This window comes from Gallus gallus, chromosome 2 (genome assembly GCF_016699485.2).
Source record: "Gallus gallus isolate bGalGal1 chromosome 2, bGalGal1.mat.broiler.GRCg7b, whole genome shotgun sequence".
NCBI lineage: Eukaryota > Metazoa > Chordata > Aves > Galliformes > Phasianidae > Gallus > Gallus gallus.
Window position 1 is genome coordinate 54,497,734 of NC_052533.1, and position 18,567 is coordinate 54,516,300.

At 40.6% G+C, this 18,567-nt stretch overlaps 1 protein-coding gene across 4 annotated transcripts in view; it reads left to right on the top strand.

The window, feature by feature from the left end:
* Positions 1–18,567, top strand: part of ADCY1 (adenylate cyclase 1) — a 192,526-nt gene that overhangs the window by 114,506 nt on the left and 59,453 nt on the right. For all 4 annotated transcript variants that reach the window (XR_003073678.3, XR_003073677.3, XR_003073679.3 and 1 more), the window contains exon 8: positions 15,107–15,262. Coding sequence is in view for 1 of the 4 variants with exons in the window: in XM_418883.8 (XP_418883.4) it covers positions 15,107–15,262 (156 nt within the window). In the remaining 3 variants the exon portion in view is untranslated. The remainder of the gene's footprint in view (positions 1–15,106; positions 15,263–18,567) is intronic.

Genomic DNA, 18,567 nt, shown 5'->3' on the forward strand with positions numbered 1-18,567 from the left:
AGATAAGATGTCAAGACAAATGGAAAAAAAAAAAAGAAAAAAAAAAAGTATTACCAGCAACAGATGGCCAAGAATCTGTTGAACTTAAAAAAGTAAATAGGATCAGTCAGTACTTTAAAAAAGAAAATCAGATTTATTTAGTAGACACATACTCCACATTTTCCCATATTTTATCTGTGAGAAATGTCTTTCATTAGACAGATCAACTAAGCCAAGAATAACAACATATGAAGACTTATTCACATACCAGTTACATTTTAAATGTGAACAAATTATAAAGTGTTCCCAATTATTTTAATCTTTTATTGAATCAACTAACAATCATAATTTTGTTATCTGATATGACCAATAGCATGGTGTAGAAGTTAAACATGACAGGGCACTCAGCACAGGTAGTGAAGTTAGCTAGTCTTCACTTATGTAGTTACTCCTACACCATTAACACTTCCTAATATTTGGCTGTGACCTCAGTGATAACTAGGTGGATTTTTTCTTGAGCTTACTTGCTTTTTCTACGTTACTGCACTCTCTGCTTATAACTCTAGTTTTAGAAAGATTTTTTTTTTGTTATTTTCATTAGATAAAAAACAGTCCCACATTGACAATTTAAGCAGATTTCCTACGCTACAACTACTTGGCTATCCAGAGAAGTAAGAAATTATCAAGTTTTTTCTGAGTAGAAAGATTTCTCATTATGCGAGTGTTTGCTTTTACAGAAGCGGGCCTGCCATCATTGTTACTCATTGCCAGCTTAAGGGAACCTGCTTCACTGAGTAACTTCACTAGTTCCAGAGATAAGGCAAAGAAAAATAATTCAATAGACAATTAACAGTAGACAATAGAATTGTTTTTGGGAAAGGAGTCTACAGAAGATAGGAAAACCATAGGTAAAGACTATAGATACATTTTATAAAAGGATTCCTATATATTAATATATAATGGATCCTACAGCATATCTTGACTGTAGTAAACAGTTAGATTCTGATGGGTTGCAAATCACCATCTGCAACATTTCTACTAATGTGCTAATCAGCTATTCACCAACTACGTATATATTTGAATGCATATATTCAAATGTGTTTTTTATCTTCTACTTGTGACAGCGTAAATCACACAGTAGATGCAGATACTATTTGAATAGCATATGGGATGGGCGTTCATGAAAAGTGTACCACATCTGTTCATGCTTTAAAAAAGTCTGTAAAATGAAAGTAATGGAAATTAATATAAAAACATCAAAAGAATATCCAGAAGGGAATGATATTTTTACAACTTTTCTGCACAAATAAATTTCTGAAAGGGCTGACATTTGTCCTTTCTACCTTACCTTGTACATGCCAGGCAGCCTCAGAAAATCATTTTTGTGGGTTGGACAGTCGTTGCTATATTGTATGAGGTCTGAGTAATGCTATGACCACTGTGAAAATCCTAAGTAAAAGGGTTTACACCTTTTCTGAATACGTGCTTAGTTATCCAATTGGAAGGAAGTAGATGCCAGTTAGCAGAAAGGCACTGTATTTTTACATATTTTTCCTCAGCAAATCATGCCTTGAATGTTCCAAAGTCAGTGGCTAAAATTCTATTTTATTTTTGCCCAAATAATAATCATAGACATATGTAAGTACAAGCAGTCTATTTGAAAAGAGAACTTAAAGCAATGGTTAAGGAAAATGAGTATTGTCGTTCTTATGACATTAGGAAAACCATATTGAAAACCTGATGGTTCTCAACCTGAATGCTCTTAAAATGCAAACACAGCTCAGGAAAATCTTTTGAAAACTACTACTTAAGGTGTAAGAGCTCTTGTAAAAGTTAGAAATTTCTGAATTGTCTATCTACAGCAAACACCCGTAGCATAATTTAATGTGAAATGCAGATGGATATGGCAGTTCAAAATATAGATGGATTTAACAACTCCAAAGGTTGAATTCAATCAGTTAATTTATTTGACTCATGATACAATCAGCAGACATTCAGCAACCCAGAGATATGTTCCAACTTGCATGACAACAGCTGTAAGAAAAGTGGGCAAAGGCTGTCACAGTGTCATACATTTTTACATCTAGCATAAACATGCAATTTTATACTTCTTATGTTACAGTCTTGTCAGCAAGAGGTAGTTAGAAAATAAACAAATCACTCTCCTGCTTGAAGAGACAATATTTTTTGACTTTGAGTCCAACATCTTCCTTTACTGTTAATCAGCATAAATTCTTCTCATAAAGTAAATTATATGCATTTAATGTTAAAATAGATTACTAGTCTCCATACTTTTCCACCACAAGTAATAGGTTTTATCTGCTTATGTCCTTCCTCTAGGTCATTTGAAATCTTGTTTTTCCTCCAGAATCAAATTAATTTCATGCAACAGTATAGAGCAGACAATACAGATTGTTTCATAATTGAAATTGTGCTTTGCACAGATGAAATACATAGTACATATGCTTGCCATTTTATTTATAAATCACTTTTATCTGTGAACCACTGTTAGCAATTACAGTATTTTACAAGCATAACTTCTTAGATAGACTCTTTATACAATTTCTTTCATGTCTTAATAATATTTTTTTAAGTGAAGAAATTTAATATATATAATTGCTGTACCACTATAATTTATCATAGTGCAAATTTCAACTTGGCAAAGTCTAACACTTTAATGTGATGAAAAGAACTGCAATAAAAGAGGGGTGGCAAAGTCTTTAGCTGCAGCAAATGAGGACAAGCCCAAATCCAACAGCCACAGATTCAGAAATGAAAAGAAAAAGCTGCTTACCTTTGGAAGGCCTCAAGTAGGCAGGAATCTCCAGCAAGAGATGCACTTGCCTCCCCTGCCAACCCTTAAATGAGGTCTGGGAAGGGGTAGATCCTGGCTCCACCCCTTCCAGTCACTCAGGTGCATTGCATGCACATGAGCTCCCCTGAGTTGGCCCTGCTTTCCCAGCAAGTGCTCCATCAACATTTCAGGCCATGACTTGTATTTCCACTACACTGGGAAACATTCTCACAATTAATCTCAAAATTAGATGCTGAAATATTTTTAAGCATCATCATGTGAACAAGTGGAAAAAACAAGGAAGGGAAAGCTGAGGCGGTAAATTCTGTGAAAGAATGGGCAGAAAATTACTGCATTTACTTAATTATTTTCATTGCTGCAATTAAACCTGAAGTTCCATCTGTATTTGTAAGAAGTTTCCTTCTCAACAAACTTGATTTGATTGAACAATTCTAGTGAATAACTCTACATCAACGTGCCATGGTTATAAAATTGTTCTCATTTCTCAAGTGTGTTAAACTGTGTTTTCCACAGAGCATGTATGGAATAGGAAATCCATTTGTATGGCTAGTGATTCCACAGGACTCTTTTGCAATGTCTCTACTAAATATCTTGTCCACAGTGTCTCAAGTGTTCACAGTCACGCTTTGCCAGCTTCCTGGACTAATTCATTCTGATGACATTTTTACATTTATTGCCTATTAGCCCTTTTGAATCACAGAATCATAGAATGGTCTGGGTTGAAAAGGATCTCAACCCCCCTACCATCAGCAGGTTCACCAACCACTAGACCAGGTTGCCCAGAGCCAGATCCAGTCTGGCCTTGAATGCATACAGGGACGGTGCATCCACAACCTCTCTGGGCAACCTGTTCCACATCAGCGCCAACGTCACCACCCTCTGAGTGAAAAACTTCCTTCTGATATCTAACCTAAATCTCCTGTCTCAGTTTAAAACCATTCCCCCTTGTCCTATAACTCTCTACCCTCGTAAACAGCCATTCCCCCTCCTGTTTATATGCTCCCTTCAAGTATTGGAAGGCTACAACGAGGTCTCCCCAGAGCCTTCTCTTCTCCAAGCTAAACAAGCCCAGTTCCCTCAAATTCTTCTCATAGGAGAGGTGCTCCAGCATCTGATCATCTTAGTGACCCTCTTCTGGACTAATTCCAAGAGTTCTGAGTTTTTCTTGTACTGGGTTTCCCAGGCCTGGACGCAGTACTCCAGATGCGGCCTCACAAGAGCTGAGTCGAGGGGGACAATTACCTCCCTCTCCCTGCTGGCCACCCCTTTTTTAATGCAGCTTAGGATATAGTTGGCCTACAGGACTGTGAGCACACACTGCTGGCTCATGTCCAGCTTCTTGTCCAGCAGGACCCCCAAGACCTTCTCCACAGGACTGCTCTCAAGGAGATCTTCCCCCAGTTGGTATAAATACCTGGGATTGCCCCAGCCCAAGTGCATCACACTTGGCCTTTTTGAACCTCATTGGGTTCACATGGGCCCACTTCTCTAACCTGTCCAGATCTCTCTGGATGGCCTCTCATCCCTCCAGTGTATCAACCGCACCACTCAGCTTGGTGTCATCTGCAACCTTGGTGAGGATGCACTTGATTCCACTGTCTGTGTCATTGATTAAGATATTGAAGAGCACCGGTCCCAAGACCAACCCTTGGGGACACCACCTGTGACAGGCCTCCACCCAGACATAGAGCCATGAACCACAATCCTTTGGCTATAATGAGCCAACCAGTTCTTAATCCATTAAACAGTCCACCTTTCAAATCCATACCTCTACAATTTAGAAAGAAGGATGTAGGGACAGACCATATCAAAGGCTTTACAGAAGTCCAAGAAGATGACATCTGTTGCCCTTCCCCTGTCCACCAATGCTGTCACTCCATCATAGAAGGCCACCAGATTGGTCAGGCACAATCTGCCCTGGTCATGGCTGGAAGCCATGCTGGCTGTCCCAGATCACCTCTTCATCTTGTACATGCCTTAACATGGTAACTGGGAGGATCTGCTCCATGATCTTCCCAGGCACAGAGGTGAGTCTCACTGGCCTGTAGTTCCCCAGGTCATCCTTTCTCCCTTTCTTAAAAATGGGAGAAATGTTTCCCTTTTCCCAGTCAACAGGCATTTCACCCAACAGCCATGATTTTTCAAATATGATGGAGAGTGGCTCAGCAAGAACATCAGCCATCTCTCTCAGAACCCTAGGATGCATATCATCCAGCCCCATATACATTCAGTTTCATAAGGAGGTCTCAGACTTGTTCCACTGTTACAGCAGGACAGAATACATTCCTCTCACCCATACCTAGAAGTTCAGGGTCCTGGCTGATGTGGGGAGTCTGACCATCAGTGAAGACTGAGGCAAGGTACTCATTGAGCACCTCAGATTTTTCCATGTCTGAGGAAGCCAGTTCTCTGTCCTCATATCTCAGAGGCAGAATATGCTCCTTGTCCTATCTCCTCCGGTCTGTGTGCCTGTAGAACCCCTTGTTCTTATTTTTCACATCCCTTGCCAAGTTCAGCTCTATCTGTGTCTTGACTTTCTTAATCCTATCTCTACACATGTGAACAATGTCCCTGTATTCTTCCCAGGTTACACAATCCGGCTTCCTCTTCCTGTACATTTCCCTCTTTTCCCTCAGTTTAAGCTGCAGGTCCTTGCTCAGCCATGCCAGTTGCCAATCTCCTCTGCTCAATTTCTTCTGCTGGGGGATGGAGATCTCTTGTGCTTGAAGAAGGGTGTCCTTAAAGAGCTACCATCTCTGTTCTGTTCCTATGTCCTAAAGGCCAGTTTACATATTTTGAAATGCTAGAGCTCTGATTCTTCTACTCTAGGTAGTAACAGAATAAGAGATGTTTACAGTTAATGTAGAGTATGTGAAAACTTCTCCAACTACTCAGACAGTCTCCTTTGTTAGCACACAGCAAGTTCTTGCTTGAAATACCCCAAGTTAGGCATCTGAGCTCATCATTGGACACACACTGTGATGATTTCTGTTTTCTTTTCTCCAGCTACCATTTCTGTCATGCTTAAGAGTGTCCACTGTGATTTTTGTTCTGAGTGGCTGACAAGTCCTACTCCGGGGTCTTAACTATGGTTTTCAAATGCCTAACTTGGATGTTTCAAGTTTCAATATCACAGTTAACTTTAGCAGATCTGTATTAAAAGTCATATATGTAGCCTTTAAGAGAAACTCTAGCTTGTTTCTAGTTGCTGGAATATACACACCCCAACACTGGAAGTTGCCTGTGCATGTTACTACTAGAACTTGGACTATCTGGACTACCACTGATGGTAGAATTCATTATATACTGCAATGTTCTTATGTTCTCCTCTCCTTTCTCCTTCCACCCTCCCCCCCCTCGCCCCCCCTTCAGAAACAGGGATTCTGCAGAAGGGAGAAATGCAGGGAATTTGTGTAGCATTTCTCTTTTATTAAATTGTTTTAGTCTTCACAGCTGCTAAAAACTTCTATTTCTGTGTCAAACAATGTCTCCGCCATTCCAAATGCTAGTAATTAGTTTTACGGAACTGTGTTGCTTAATGATAAAAGATAGTAAATACTTTTCTGAGGGTTAGCTGAGGAATGATAAACAAAAGGATGGTAGGATAGAAAAGCAAATGCCTAATGATACATTTAGAGAAAAAAATACAGTTTGCTCACTTATCTCAGGACAAAATGATAATCAGGAAGTTCAATGGCTTGCAGACAGTATGGAAACAGATACTGTTACCAAGTGCCTATACTTGAAGATACAAAGCACAGACAGATACAGTGCTACCACATTTATGGTTACTGTGAATGTACTTTGAATATCATTGGTATCTTCTTTCCAGTGTTGTTTTAAGCACTGTGGCTGAATATAGTCAGGGTGGCAATGGTCTGCTACTGTTTCTGAGAATCCCAGATAAGCACCAATTTATCCCTTACCAGAGTATCATGAGATTCAAACACAGGTGTTTTCCCAGAATTTTAATCAGCACTTGTATGTTTTCTGTGTACTAAAGAATGTTCACAAAGCTGTGGATAGTCTGGATGCTTTCAGACTGCTCTTAATCTCATCTCTTAACCTTATTTCTGATTATTTGTGTCATAAGGCATATTTCTGCTGTAAAAAAATAATAACAATAATGAAGCGACAAGATTTGTAAAATGAAAGAGTTCCTTTTTTTTTTTTTTTTTGTGCTTTTTTAATGCTGTATATTTAAGTAGAATGGAACATCTTCAATCATGGGGAAGAATCTATAGGTCCTGCAACCACCAAACAAACAAACAAACAAAAAAGCTATGTATAAAATTATCCAAGATCAACAACAGCCATTGTGCCCTACTTGTGTGCATGGCAATATCTTTTGCATATTTAGGGCCAAGCCCATCCAGGAACTATGGAAATATGTGTTCCACACATTTTTATAGTATTACACAATACATTGGGGGAAGGAGCCTCTGGAGAGTGTGTGATCAACCCCCTCGGTCGAAGCAGGGCCAAGTTCACCACTAGATTGACTTTTGAAAATACAACACATTGCTCATAAGAGAAGCAGCCAAAAGATACAGTAGTTTGTGCTGTAGTTTACAGAAAATGGCTTGAATAAGGGTGTTCACAGTTGAACTGAGATGATTAACTATCACAGACATGCCACAGAGATGTTTTGCCAGTAGTTGTTGGAACAGCTATCCCTGCTGGACTGAAAACTTTAAGGCAGATGATGCTCCACATGGCATGGCAGATACAGCCTTCCACATCCCAGGATGCAGGAAGTCACAAAGGCCTAACTTTGATGCTAAGGGGGGTGGTCCACTATCATGCAGAAGGTGTGCTGTCCTGGAGGAGCCGTGCTATCAGGTGGAGATATTAATAGAAGAAGTGAACAATCTTCATAGCATCAGAAAAGATGGGAGGTTTATGGAATCTTCTCTGTGATGCAATAATTTGAAGTCTGTAAGATCCCAACTAAATAAGAGAAGCTAACAGTGTCCATCCCTATTGCTGCTGTATATGTAACCCCTGTAGAAAGAAAGGTATGGAAGCTGGCACCAAGAGGAAGACTCCTGCCCCATCCAAGGGCTTACACCTAGAAAGGGGTTCACTGCCCTCAGTGTAGAATAGAAGCCAAAATCTGGACCCTTAAAACCTAAACCATGCAAGAACACCAGGAAGAAATGACATGTCCTAGCATCATAGAATGGATTGAGTTGGAAGAGACCTTAGAAATAATCTAGTTCTAACCTCCATGCTGTGAGCAAGATTGCCACTCACTAGCTCAGGATGCCCAGGGCCTCATCCAAATTTGGTCTGAGCACTGCCAGTGGTAGGGCATCCACAACTTGGGCATCCTGTTCCAGTGACTGCAAGTGAAAAATTTCCTCATAACTTCTAATTTGAATCTCCCTTCTTTTACTTTAAAACTATTCCCCCTTGTTTTATCATTATCAGATCATGTAAAATGGCATTCTCTATCTTGTTTATAAGCTCCCTTTAAGTAATGAAAGGCAGCAAGGAGATCTCCCTGGAACTTTCTCTCCTCAAGACTGAACAAGCCAAGTTCTCTCGGCCTTTCTTTGTGGGAGAGGTACTCCAGCCCACTGATTAACTTTGTGACTCTCCTCTGGACTCACTTCAATAGTTCAATGTCTTTCTTCTGCTGAGGGCTCCAGGCATGGATGCAGTATTCCAGATAGGGCCTCATGAGAGCAAGCAGAGGAGGACTGAGCTGGCTGTTACAGATCACCTCCTTGTCTTGCACATACCTGAATATTTGAGCTTCCAGGAGTATCTGTTCCATGATCTTCCCAGGAGCAGACATGAAGCTCACCAGCCTGTAATATTTCAGGTCTTCCATCCTATCATTGTTAAAAAGGAGAATGATATTTTCCCTATTTCCAGTCACTAGGAACTTTATGTGGCAGCAAAGACATCAAATTTGATGGTGAGTGTCTTGGCAACTACATTAGCCAGTTTTTTTCAGGACTCTGGGATGCATGTTCTCAGAGCCAATGGACTTGTACTTGTTCGGTTTCATCAGGTGGTCTTGAACCTTCTCTTTGCTTACGGTGTGAGGTATTTTGCTCCCCCAACCCACACCTAGAGTTTCAGGGACATGAAAGGCATGGGAATCCTGATTGCCAGTGAAGACAAAGAACTGGTTGAGTACCTCAGCCTTTTTCGTGTCTGTTGATGCTGATGTGCAGAATCAAACTCTATAACCACAGAGTAGTCTTAAAGCAGGTATGTTTACTCAGCACTGCACACCCACACGGGATGCAGAGGGGGCATTTCCACCTAGCCTGCATACCAGAGGGCAAGAAAGGCGCATACTTAAAGAACAAGCTGCTTACATGCGCATTAGATTTCCAAGGAAAGTTTGGGTTATTATGATGAGTCCCAAGAATGACTGACATTTTTCCCCACCCTGAGTCTCAGTTATTTTACATATGCATGATATCTCCCAGTGGTCATCTGGTGGTTTTTTCTAATGAAGGCTGTATGTCTTTCTCGCTGTGTACACTTTGACCTGGGTCGAGTTGGAGGATGCTGACTTAGCTCTAGCTGGTCATCTTATCGGCTACAACTTCATCCACCAATCCATTGCTTCTTCGTTAATTTGTGGTTTTTACTCTCCGAGCCTGCTACCTTGCATTCCAGAGATAGGATAGCTAACGATGTTATTTGGAGAAACAGGAGACTCCCTGTCTGTAGTAACTGTCTAAGTCTGTAGAAAAGCATCTATTACCAGCATCTAAAACCTGGCTTAGAAATGTCAGATCTGTAGCTGCCGATTCAGCACCCCGTGAAGGCACATAACTTTTAACCTAACTTGTTTTACTGAATTCATTGCCATTTCTCAGTTCTCATTTATTATTAGGAGCACACTCTTCTTGGCCTTTCTCTTCTGGCTAATGCATCTGCATAATCCCTTCTTGTTATTTTTCATGCCCCTTGCCATATTCAGTTCGATCTCTGTCTTGGCTCTTCTGATCTCATCGCTACATGTTCAGACAGCATCTCTGCAATCTTTCCAGGCCACATATCCTTCTTCCACTGCCTATGCATTTCCTTTTCAGCTTGGCCAGCAGGTCCTTGCTCAGTCATGCTGATTTCCAGCCTCTCATCCCTGACTTCTTACACATGGGGATGGAGAGCTCTTGTGTTCTCAGAAAGATGTCTTTAAAGAGTTGCCAGCTCTGCTCAACTTCATTGTCCCTAAGGACTGCTTTCCAGGGGATCTCATCCAATAAATCCTTAAGCATCTGGAAGTTTTCTCTTCAGAAGTTTAAGGTCGTGACGTTGCTTTTTCCCAGGCCCATGTTCCTTGAGACCATGTACTCACCAAGAGCACTGTTGCTATAGCCCAAACTGCCTCCAATCTTAACCTCTTTAATGAGTTCATTTGCACTGATGAACACCAGTAACGATTCTCCTCTGTCTAATGCCTGGACAAGAAAGTTATCTTTAATGCACATCAGGAGTCTTCTGGATTGCTTGTAGCCTGCTGTGTTCTTTCCCAGCAGCTATCTGTGTGGTTGAAATCTCCCATCAGGATGCAAGCCTGTATGATGCTTCTTGTAGCTGAAGCAAGAAAGCCTTGTCATCAGGCTCCTCTTGATCAGGCAGCCTGTATTAGACTCCAACCACAAGATGTAATGAATGAGTCCCTGCTGCAGGAGACCAAGGCACTCATCTGACCTATCAGCTAGAGCCAGTGATTCATCTGACCTGCCAACTGGCAGCCAGTGGAGGTACAATTCCAGGATATTGTGTGGTACTGTGGAATCCTGTATACCTTTCTCACTACTACAACTTCCTGTGTTCCATGTGAGAACAAGCAGTACTGCTAGGGAAAACCTCTGGCATCTGACAGAGCTCTAAGGAAAGTAAACAAAGACACGGAGTGCAGGTGGTTTTCTCTTGAATCCTGCTTGTAGGGGGAAATGCTGTTAGGAGGAGGGCACAGATAGTGTGTAGAGAAAACAAAGGTGATGACAGAGCCTTTATTTTAGATATAGTCGCTATAGGAAAATATATCAAAGACAGAGGGATTAACTCACCCCTCCCAGCAACAGTTTGGAGAAAGGGGCGAGCTGAGGAACACAGCCCTCCCCCATTTGTACTCTAACACTGCAGGAGAAGGGCGGGGGGAAGGGGAAACAGAAACCCACACAGACTCAGACTGCACACATGCTCCCAGAAGCATTGCTGAGACAGAAAGGGTGATTCTAGCCCCCCCGCATACCCCCTGCTCCAGGCACTCACATGCTCATATATTTTTTCAGGTGGTGACCTAGTAATTCCACTGCATAGTGAAAGTCAATATGTGGTTGTAAAACCAGTGTTGGTGATATGGTTTTGGTTTTATGATAATGGCACCCTGTTTGTGGATCAGCATCTGCTTGGGAGAGATGAGATCCAGCTCATAAAGTGGAGCAAAACTATATTTTAAGTGGGACCAATATATTTTAAGTGGGGCATTGACAGGTAGGGATCATAAAAGTAACAAAATGGGGTTTAAGTAGGATCAGTACCAGCCTTGCATGTCAACAAAGAAGTGACAACAAGGTACTGTTATGGAAAAATTCCCCAAACCCCTTAAGGTAATCTGGCACTCTAGGGTGCCTCTAGTAAGTGCTTGTTTTACTAATGCAAGTACCATGGTGAATGAATATTACAGGAGCTAGAGATTTGCTAAGTTTTAGGGCTGTAATCTCATCAGAGTCATAGAGATCTAGTAGAATGGCTCTCATGACTGGAGTGTCGCAATGAAGTGATACAGGCTCTTTAGGAAAATGAGGAGCAGAAATTGTCCCTTCTGTTCCCAAGAGATCAGTTGGAGTGTATGGTGTTCTGCATGAGGAAGGAGGAGTTGCTGACTGAGACCTTACAAGCAATCCAGGACTTTCCTGGAGAGCGTTTCTGGTAAATTCCATCTTGAAGTGATAGATGAGCCAAAAAGGAGATACCTCTGTGGGGATCTCATCCCACCAAAAACATGGATCTTGTTGTGAATATGAAGGTCAAAGACAGTCTTGGATGTTGTGACCATAAGATGGTGAAGTTCAGGATCCTGAGGGCAGGAACAGTGGTAAAAAGAAAGGTCACAGCCCTGGACTTTGGGAAAGCAGACTTTGGCCTCTTTAAGAATCCGTGTGGAAGAGTCTCATGGGTGAAAGACCTGGGAAAAGGGAAAAGGATCCTAGGATCCTGGTTAATACTCAAGTCTTGCTTCCTCATCCCAATGAACAGGAAGTCAGACAGAAATTCCAGGAGGCCTTTGTGGATGAAAAAGGAGATCCAGGCCAAACTCCAACACAAAGATGAAACACACAGATAGTGGAGGTAATCTGAGAGTCGTACAGAATTATTGTCCAAGAATACAGAGATTAACTTAGAAAAACTAAAGCCCAAATAAAATTTAATCCAAATTAAAATTTAATCCAAATAAAATTTAATCTGGCCATAGATGTCAAAGATAACAAGAAAGGCTTCTGTAACCACATTGACAACAGAAACACTAGGAAAAATGTTGACCCGCTGCTGAATGACATAGGAGATCTGGTTGCATTGGAAATAGAAAAGACTGAGGTACTGAATGTCTTCCTTTCTTCAGTCTTTACCAACCAGGCCTTCAATAATCCCAGGTCCCAGAGACCAGAGAGAAAGGCTGGAGCAAGAAAAATGTACCCTTGGTGGAAGAGGATCAGGTCTTGAAATACTGAAACAAACTGGACATACGTTAGGTCTTGATGGCATTCACCCAAGAGTGCTGAGTTAGCATGCTGTATGACTGTGAGAGCACTCCCAATAATCTTTGAGTGATCCTGACAACTGGGAGAGATGCCTAAGGACTGATAGAGAGCAAACATCATTCTTGCCTTCAGTTAGGGCAAGAATGAGGAGCCAGAGAACTAAAACCCAGTCAGTCTCCCTCCTCCCCTGGAAAGATGAAAAACAGGTAAACCCTGAAGCCGTTTCCAGACATGTGAAGGACAGGAAAATCATCAAGAGTTGTCAACATGCATTTGCCGTGGGAAAGTTATGCTTGACCACCTTGATGAACTTCTACAGTGAAATGGCTAGATAGATGACAGTGAATATAGTTTTCTGCATTTTGATAAGGCCTTTGACACTGTCTCTCGTAAGATTCTCAGAGTCAAACTGTTTATGTATGGGCTGGATAATCAGTGAGGTAAATTGAAAACTGAATGATCAAACCCAGAGAGTGGTGTTCAGTGATGCAAAGACTAGCTGGAGGCTAGAAACTACCAGTATAGCCCAGGGGTTAATACATTTTTGAGCATTTTGGGGATGACTCTGGCTTCTAATTACTACATAGGTATTTGAAGACAGCTATGTGATCTCTTCTCAGTGTTCTCACAGCTAAATGAAAATCGGACTTTTCTCATATGTCATACCTTTTAGCACCCTTATGTTTCTGAGCCTTTGTTGAACTGGCTCATTTCAGATTACCTTTTTTTTTTTTTTTTTATGCAGAAGAGCGTAGAGTTAGACACAGTACTCTGGTTTATTCAGTGATCTGATCTGACAACCTTTGATTCGAATCATAGAAAGCTGGAAAACTCAGTTGTATTTTCAACATCCAAAGTCTGTACAGTATTGAACTATCATCTGCTGATAAGCTTCAGAAAGAAAAAAAGCAGATGATGGTATGCGATAGAATGTTTATGCTACCTACTTCTTCAAAGTTATGTTTAGGAAACTGCATGAAAATATATATATTTGAGGAAGAGTCATGTTGGTGGCATGGGCATACTGCTTGAGCAACAGTTTTAAGCTTCACATTATACTCAGAAATGCATCTATTGTAAGAAGTTTGCACTGAGAAAAGTTTAAATTCTTTTCTGTTCTTTTATAGGAGGGTATAACTTGCCTTTCTTTCTGATGCCTTCTTGAATCTTTTGCTAGCAAGATATTCTGCCTATTTTTTGCCACTCTTGCATTTGTACTGAGGCATTTCCTTAAAGAATCCTTTTTGGCACCTTCTGTAGCTCTCTGTACTTAAGACGGTCTTTTCTGAGTTCATGGAGACCAAAAAACAAACTCCTTGACCTTTCTGAAGCAATGTCCACAGTGAAAGGTTTGAGATGTTAGCCAAAAATGAAAGTGCTCAACTGTGTTTTAAACAGAATATCAAAACCATAACTGAGATGCCATTCAGAATATAAGCATAGAGTAATTCACCTCCATCTGTCTAAATTTAGATATCCATGAAATCATATACTAAACAAATGTACAAGTTTACATCCTCCTTATTTTCTAGATCATTACATTACATCAAGTAATGATGTAAACTGCTCTAGTATTGTGAGAACTGGACATCAATCCTTCAATGCCATTGGGGGTTTTTAGAAAAGTTAAATAAATCTTTGTAATATGATTTTTATTTTGTACTTAGGAGCATTAGGGACAAAACTTTCTGCTGCTTATTTATTTTGCTGTTCCAGGTGAGATTAATTTTACAAGCTTAAATTTCCATAGTGTGGTGGCATGAGTTTCTTCCAAATTTTCTCATTAATACTACTTTGCATATTCTGCAAGCATGAATGAGATTGGTACAAGCACTGAGGGTGGAATAAAGGATCATTCTTTTTCTGTCTGTGAAAACATATGACTGTGTGCTACACATTTAATAAAATCAACAAGATTTGAATACATGCTGAAAAGTTAACCAAGAAAATATTTGTTCTTGCTGAAATGGGAGCTCCATGGTAAAAGAAATAGATTATGCTCTACCCCCTGAGAATAATTTGTTGTGGTATAATAATTCACACTTTGAAGAAATGTGATATAAAATGTAATTCATTGTGTCACAATCTCCTTCCAGGGCATGTGTCTTTGAAGCAAAAGCAATCGTTTTCTCATTTTATTGAGTTTACAGGTGGATAGAGTAACAAAATGAGGGAATAAGAACAGGATTGAAATTATATTTTTAGCATCATTTACTAGAAAATTCCTCCATATTTTTATTCTACTTTTCCACATGTTTTAAGTTAAAGAAGTACAAATACTGCCTCTTTTATGAACTTGACATTTTTTTTAATAACCTACATTTCTATGTAGGAAACTATTCCCAAAATATTAACTGTGTTTAAATACTTTGCTTGAATATGAAATAGATTAAAATATAGATAAGTATATAAAAAGATGAAATACTCTTCATATGTGAATATATAATGTTTATCAAAATTTGATTGGATTATTCCTTTCTTCTGATCTCCAGATGATGTAGATATCTGATAGCAGGTACGTCCGCACTGGAATGTTAATGAGAGTTACAAATAATATTTTTCTTATCAACAGATATTTCCTGGACTGATTCTATCAGACATTAAGCCCGCCAAAAGAATGAAGTTCAAGACAGTCTGTTATCTGCTTGTTCAGCTCATGCACTGTCGTAAGATGTTCAAAGCAGAGATCCCTTTCTCCAATGTCATGACATGTGAAGATGATGATAAGGTAATGCATTTGGACAGAGAATTGGTCTGATTGTATATGGGATGGTCTGGCCAGCTCTTTCTGGTGTTCCTGCTGGGGCTAGTGCTGCCTAACACACAAAAAACAATGGGAAATACATGCAGCCTTCTCACACTAAAGACAAAATTCAGTTATAACAGATCTCACATTTGAAGTCTTTATTAAGGCCTTTCTACACAGAAACTATGGATTCTGAGGCTATTTATGCAATTACAATTAAAGCAAAAGCTGTTCTTTTGCATCATGAGTTCACCACAGTCTGAAGTTGATAACAAATAAAAAATAAGAAAAAATGTTGTATCTATTGATGGTTCTCTAAAATGCAAAAGGTCACATAGTATGGACATAGTATGGTGGACCATAGATGGTGGACATAGTATGGCCTCTCAATTTTAAATTAGTACTGTTCTTCTAGTATTTAAAAATAGCAACATACACAGACTTTGAAATATGTACAATTCTTTATAATGTTTCTTGTAATATACACAAAAAATACAACTATGGGATGTGTTAATTTTATTTATCTTTTTCATAGGAGAACATATACAGTTAAGTTCTGACATACTTTCTTTATCTGAACCAAATGTTCCAGGATTTTGTAGCTGAAACAGCACATTTAACTTGGAGCGTGATATGTGATTTTAATAGGAATACACTGTGTTTCAATTTAAGATTTATTCAGAGATAGAAGTCTTCTAATCAGTTTAAACAAGCAATGTCTATAAAAGCTCTGAAGTCAGCACACTACTTCAGTATACATTTATTCAGTTGATCTCTGAGAAATACAAGTAATGTCCCTTAATCACAGATATCATGTAAGTCTACTTTGTAAAATAATAAGAGAAAAAAAAAAGACACATAGTGAAAACAATTATATGAGCAACAGCTAATTTGACTAAGCACGGTAACTTCAATCCTACTACAAATAGAATAATAGGTTACGGAGCTCATTCCATTGTATAACTCCATATCAGATTTTAAAGCAAAGAAGCATTTTTGTTTCTCCTTCTTTTTTTTTCTTTTCATGTAATTAAAGAAGTCTGTATTGTTCATCCCTGTTAGTATGCTATAGGCTTCACAAAATCATAGAAACATAGAATGGCTTGGGTTGGAAGGGACCCTGAGTTCCAACCCCCCTGTCACAGGCAGGGCCACCAACTTCTTATCTAATACTAGACCAGGCTGCTCAGGGTTCCATCTAAGCCTGTCTTGAACAACTCTAGGGATGGGGCATTCACAGCCCTGTTCCAGCACCTCACCACTCTCTGTAAAGAATTTCCCCTTAGCATCTAATCTAAACCTTCCCTCCTTGAGCTTAACATCATTCCCCCTTGTCCTATTACTACCCAAGTAAAAAGTGGATTCCCCTCCTGTTTGTAATCCGTTTTTAAATACTGGAAGGCTGCAATTAGGTCACCCCACAGCCTTCTTTTGTCCAGGCTGAACAAGCCCAGCTCCCTCAGCCTGTCTTCGTAGGGGAGGCACTCCAGCCCTCTGATCCTCTTCATGTCCCTCCTCTGGACCTTCTCCAACACCTCCAGATCTTTGCTGTACTGGGGGCCCCAGACCTGGACACAGTACTCCAGATGGGGCCTCATGACGGCAGAGTAGAGAGGGACAATCACCTCCCTGTCCTTGCTGGCTACCTCTCTTCTGATGGAGTCCCAGAATACCACTGGTTGTCAGAGCTCCAAGAGCACACTGCTGACTCATGTTAAGTTTTTCATCTACCAGCACCCCCAGGTCCTTCTCCATAGGGCTACTCTCAAGGAGTTCTTCTCCCAGTCTGTGTACATATCTGGAGTTACTCTGACCCAAGTGCAACACCTTGCACTTTGCTATGTTGAACCTCATGAGATTCACATGGGCCCACCACTCAAGTTTGTAGAGGTAGATGGCTTAACTTCCTTCTAATGTGTCAACCGCACCTCTCAGCTTGGTATTATCTGCAAATCTGCTGAGGGTGCGCTTGAATCATAGAATCATAGAATCGCTAAGGTTGGAAAACACCCACAGGATCATCCAGTCCAACCGTTCGCTCTTCACCAATGGTTCCCGCTAAACCATGTCCCTTAACACAACATCTAAACGCTCTTTAAACACCACCAGGGTCGGTGACTCCACCACCTCTCTGGGCAGCCCATTCCATTGAGCCCATCATCAATGTCATCAATGATGAAGATGTTGAAGAACACCAGCCCCAAGACAGACCCCCGTGGTACACCGCTTGTCACCATTCTCTACCCAGACATAGTGCCATTCACTACAACCCTCTGTCTACGGCCTTCCAACCAACTCCTTATCCACCAAATAGTCCACCCCTCAAATCTGTATCTCTCCAATTTAGAGATAAGGATGTGGTGGTGGACCATGTCAAAGGCTTTGCACAAGTGCAGGTAGATGATATCGGTCTCCTTCCCTTTGTCCACCAGTGCTGTCACTCCATCATAGAAGGCCACCAGATTGGCCAGGTAAGACCTTCCCTTAGTAAAGCCATGCTGGCTGTCTCAGATCACCTGCTCATCCCTCATGTGCCTTAACATGTCTTCTAGGAGGATCTGTTCCATGATCATCCTAGGCACAGTGGTGAGGCTCACCAGCCTGTAGTTCCCCAGGTCCTTCTTCTTCCCTTTCTTGTAAATGGGAGTGATGTTTCCTTTTTTTCAGTCTCTGGGGACTTAACCCAACAGCCACAACTTTTCAAATATGATGGAGAGCAGATCAGCAAGCACATAAGCCAGTTCTTTTAGGACACTGGGATGCATATCATCTGGCCCCAAAGACTTGTACCCATTCATTCTAATGAGGTAATCTCAGACTTGTTCTGCCCTTACAGCAGAGGGGGATTTACTCCCCCAGTTCTCACCTAGAGGGCCAGGGGTGCAAGCTTCAGGGACATGAGAAATACAGGAATCCTGGCTGCCAGGGAAGACTGAGGCAAAAAGCTCATTTAATGCAGCTTCTGATGCATGGACTCAGATGTGAACGATCCAAATCATTTATTACAAGTTCTCACATCACTTATATACCTTCACAAGTTTTCTTTTTCTAGCTTTCCCATCCTCCCCTACAACTTTCCCATCCCCCTTTATATGTCAACAGAGCATTCTACAAACACTTTTCAACCGTTCATGCGGGCACTTATCCAATCAGAGCTGTGAGCCATTCTTTCTTCTTCTAGAGATGTCCTTGTTTCTCATGCTGTTTATCTTACTCCACAGCTGCTGATCTGAACAGTTTTTCTCATATTCCCACAATTTAGTACCTCAGTCTTCTCCCTATCTGTT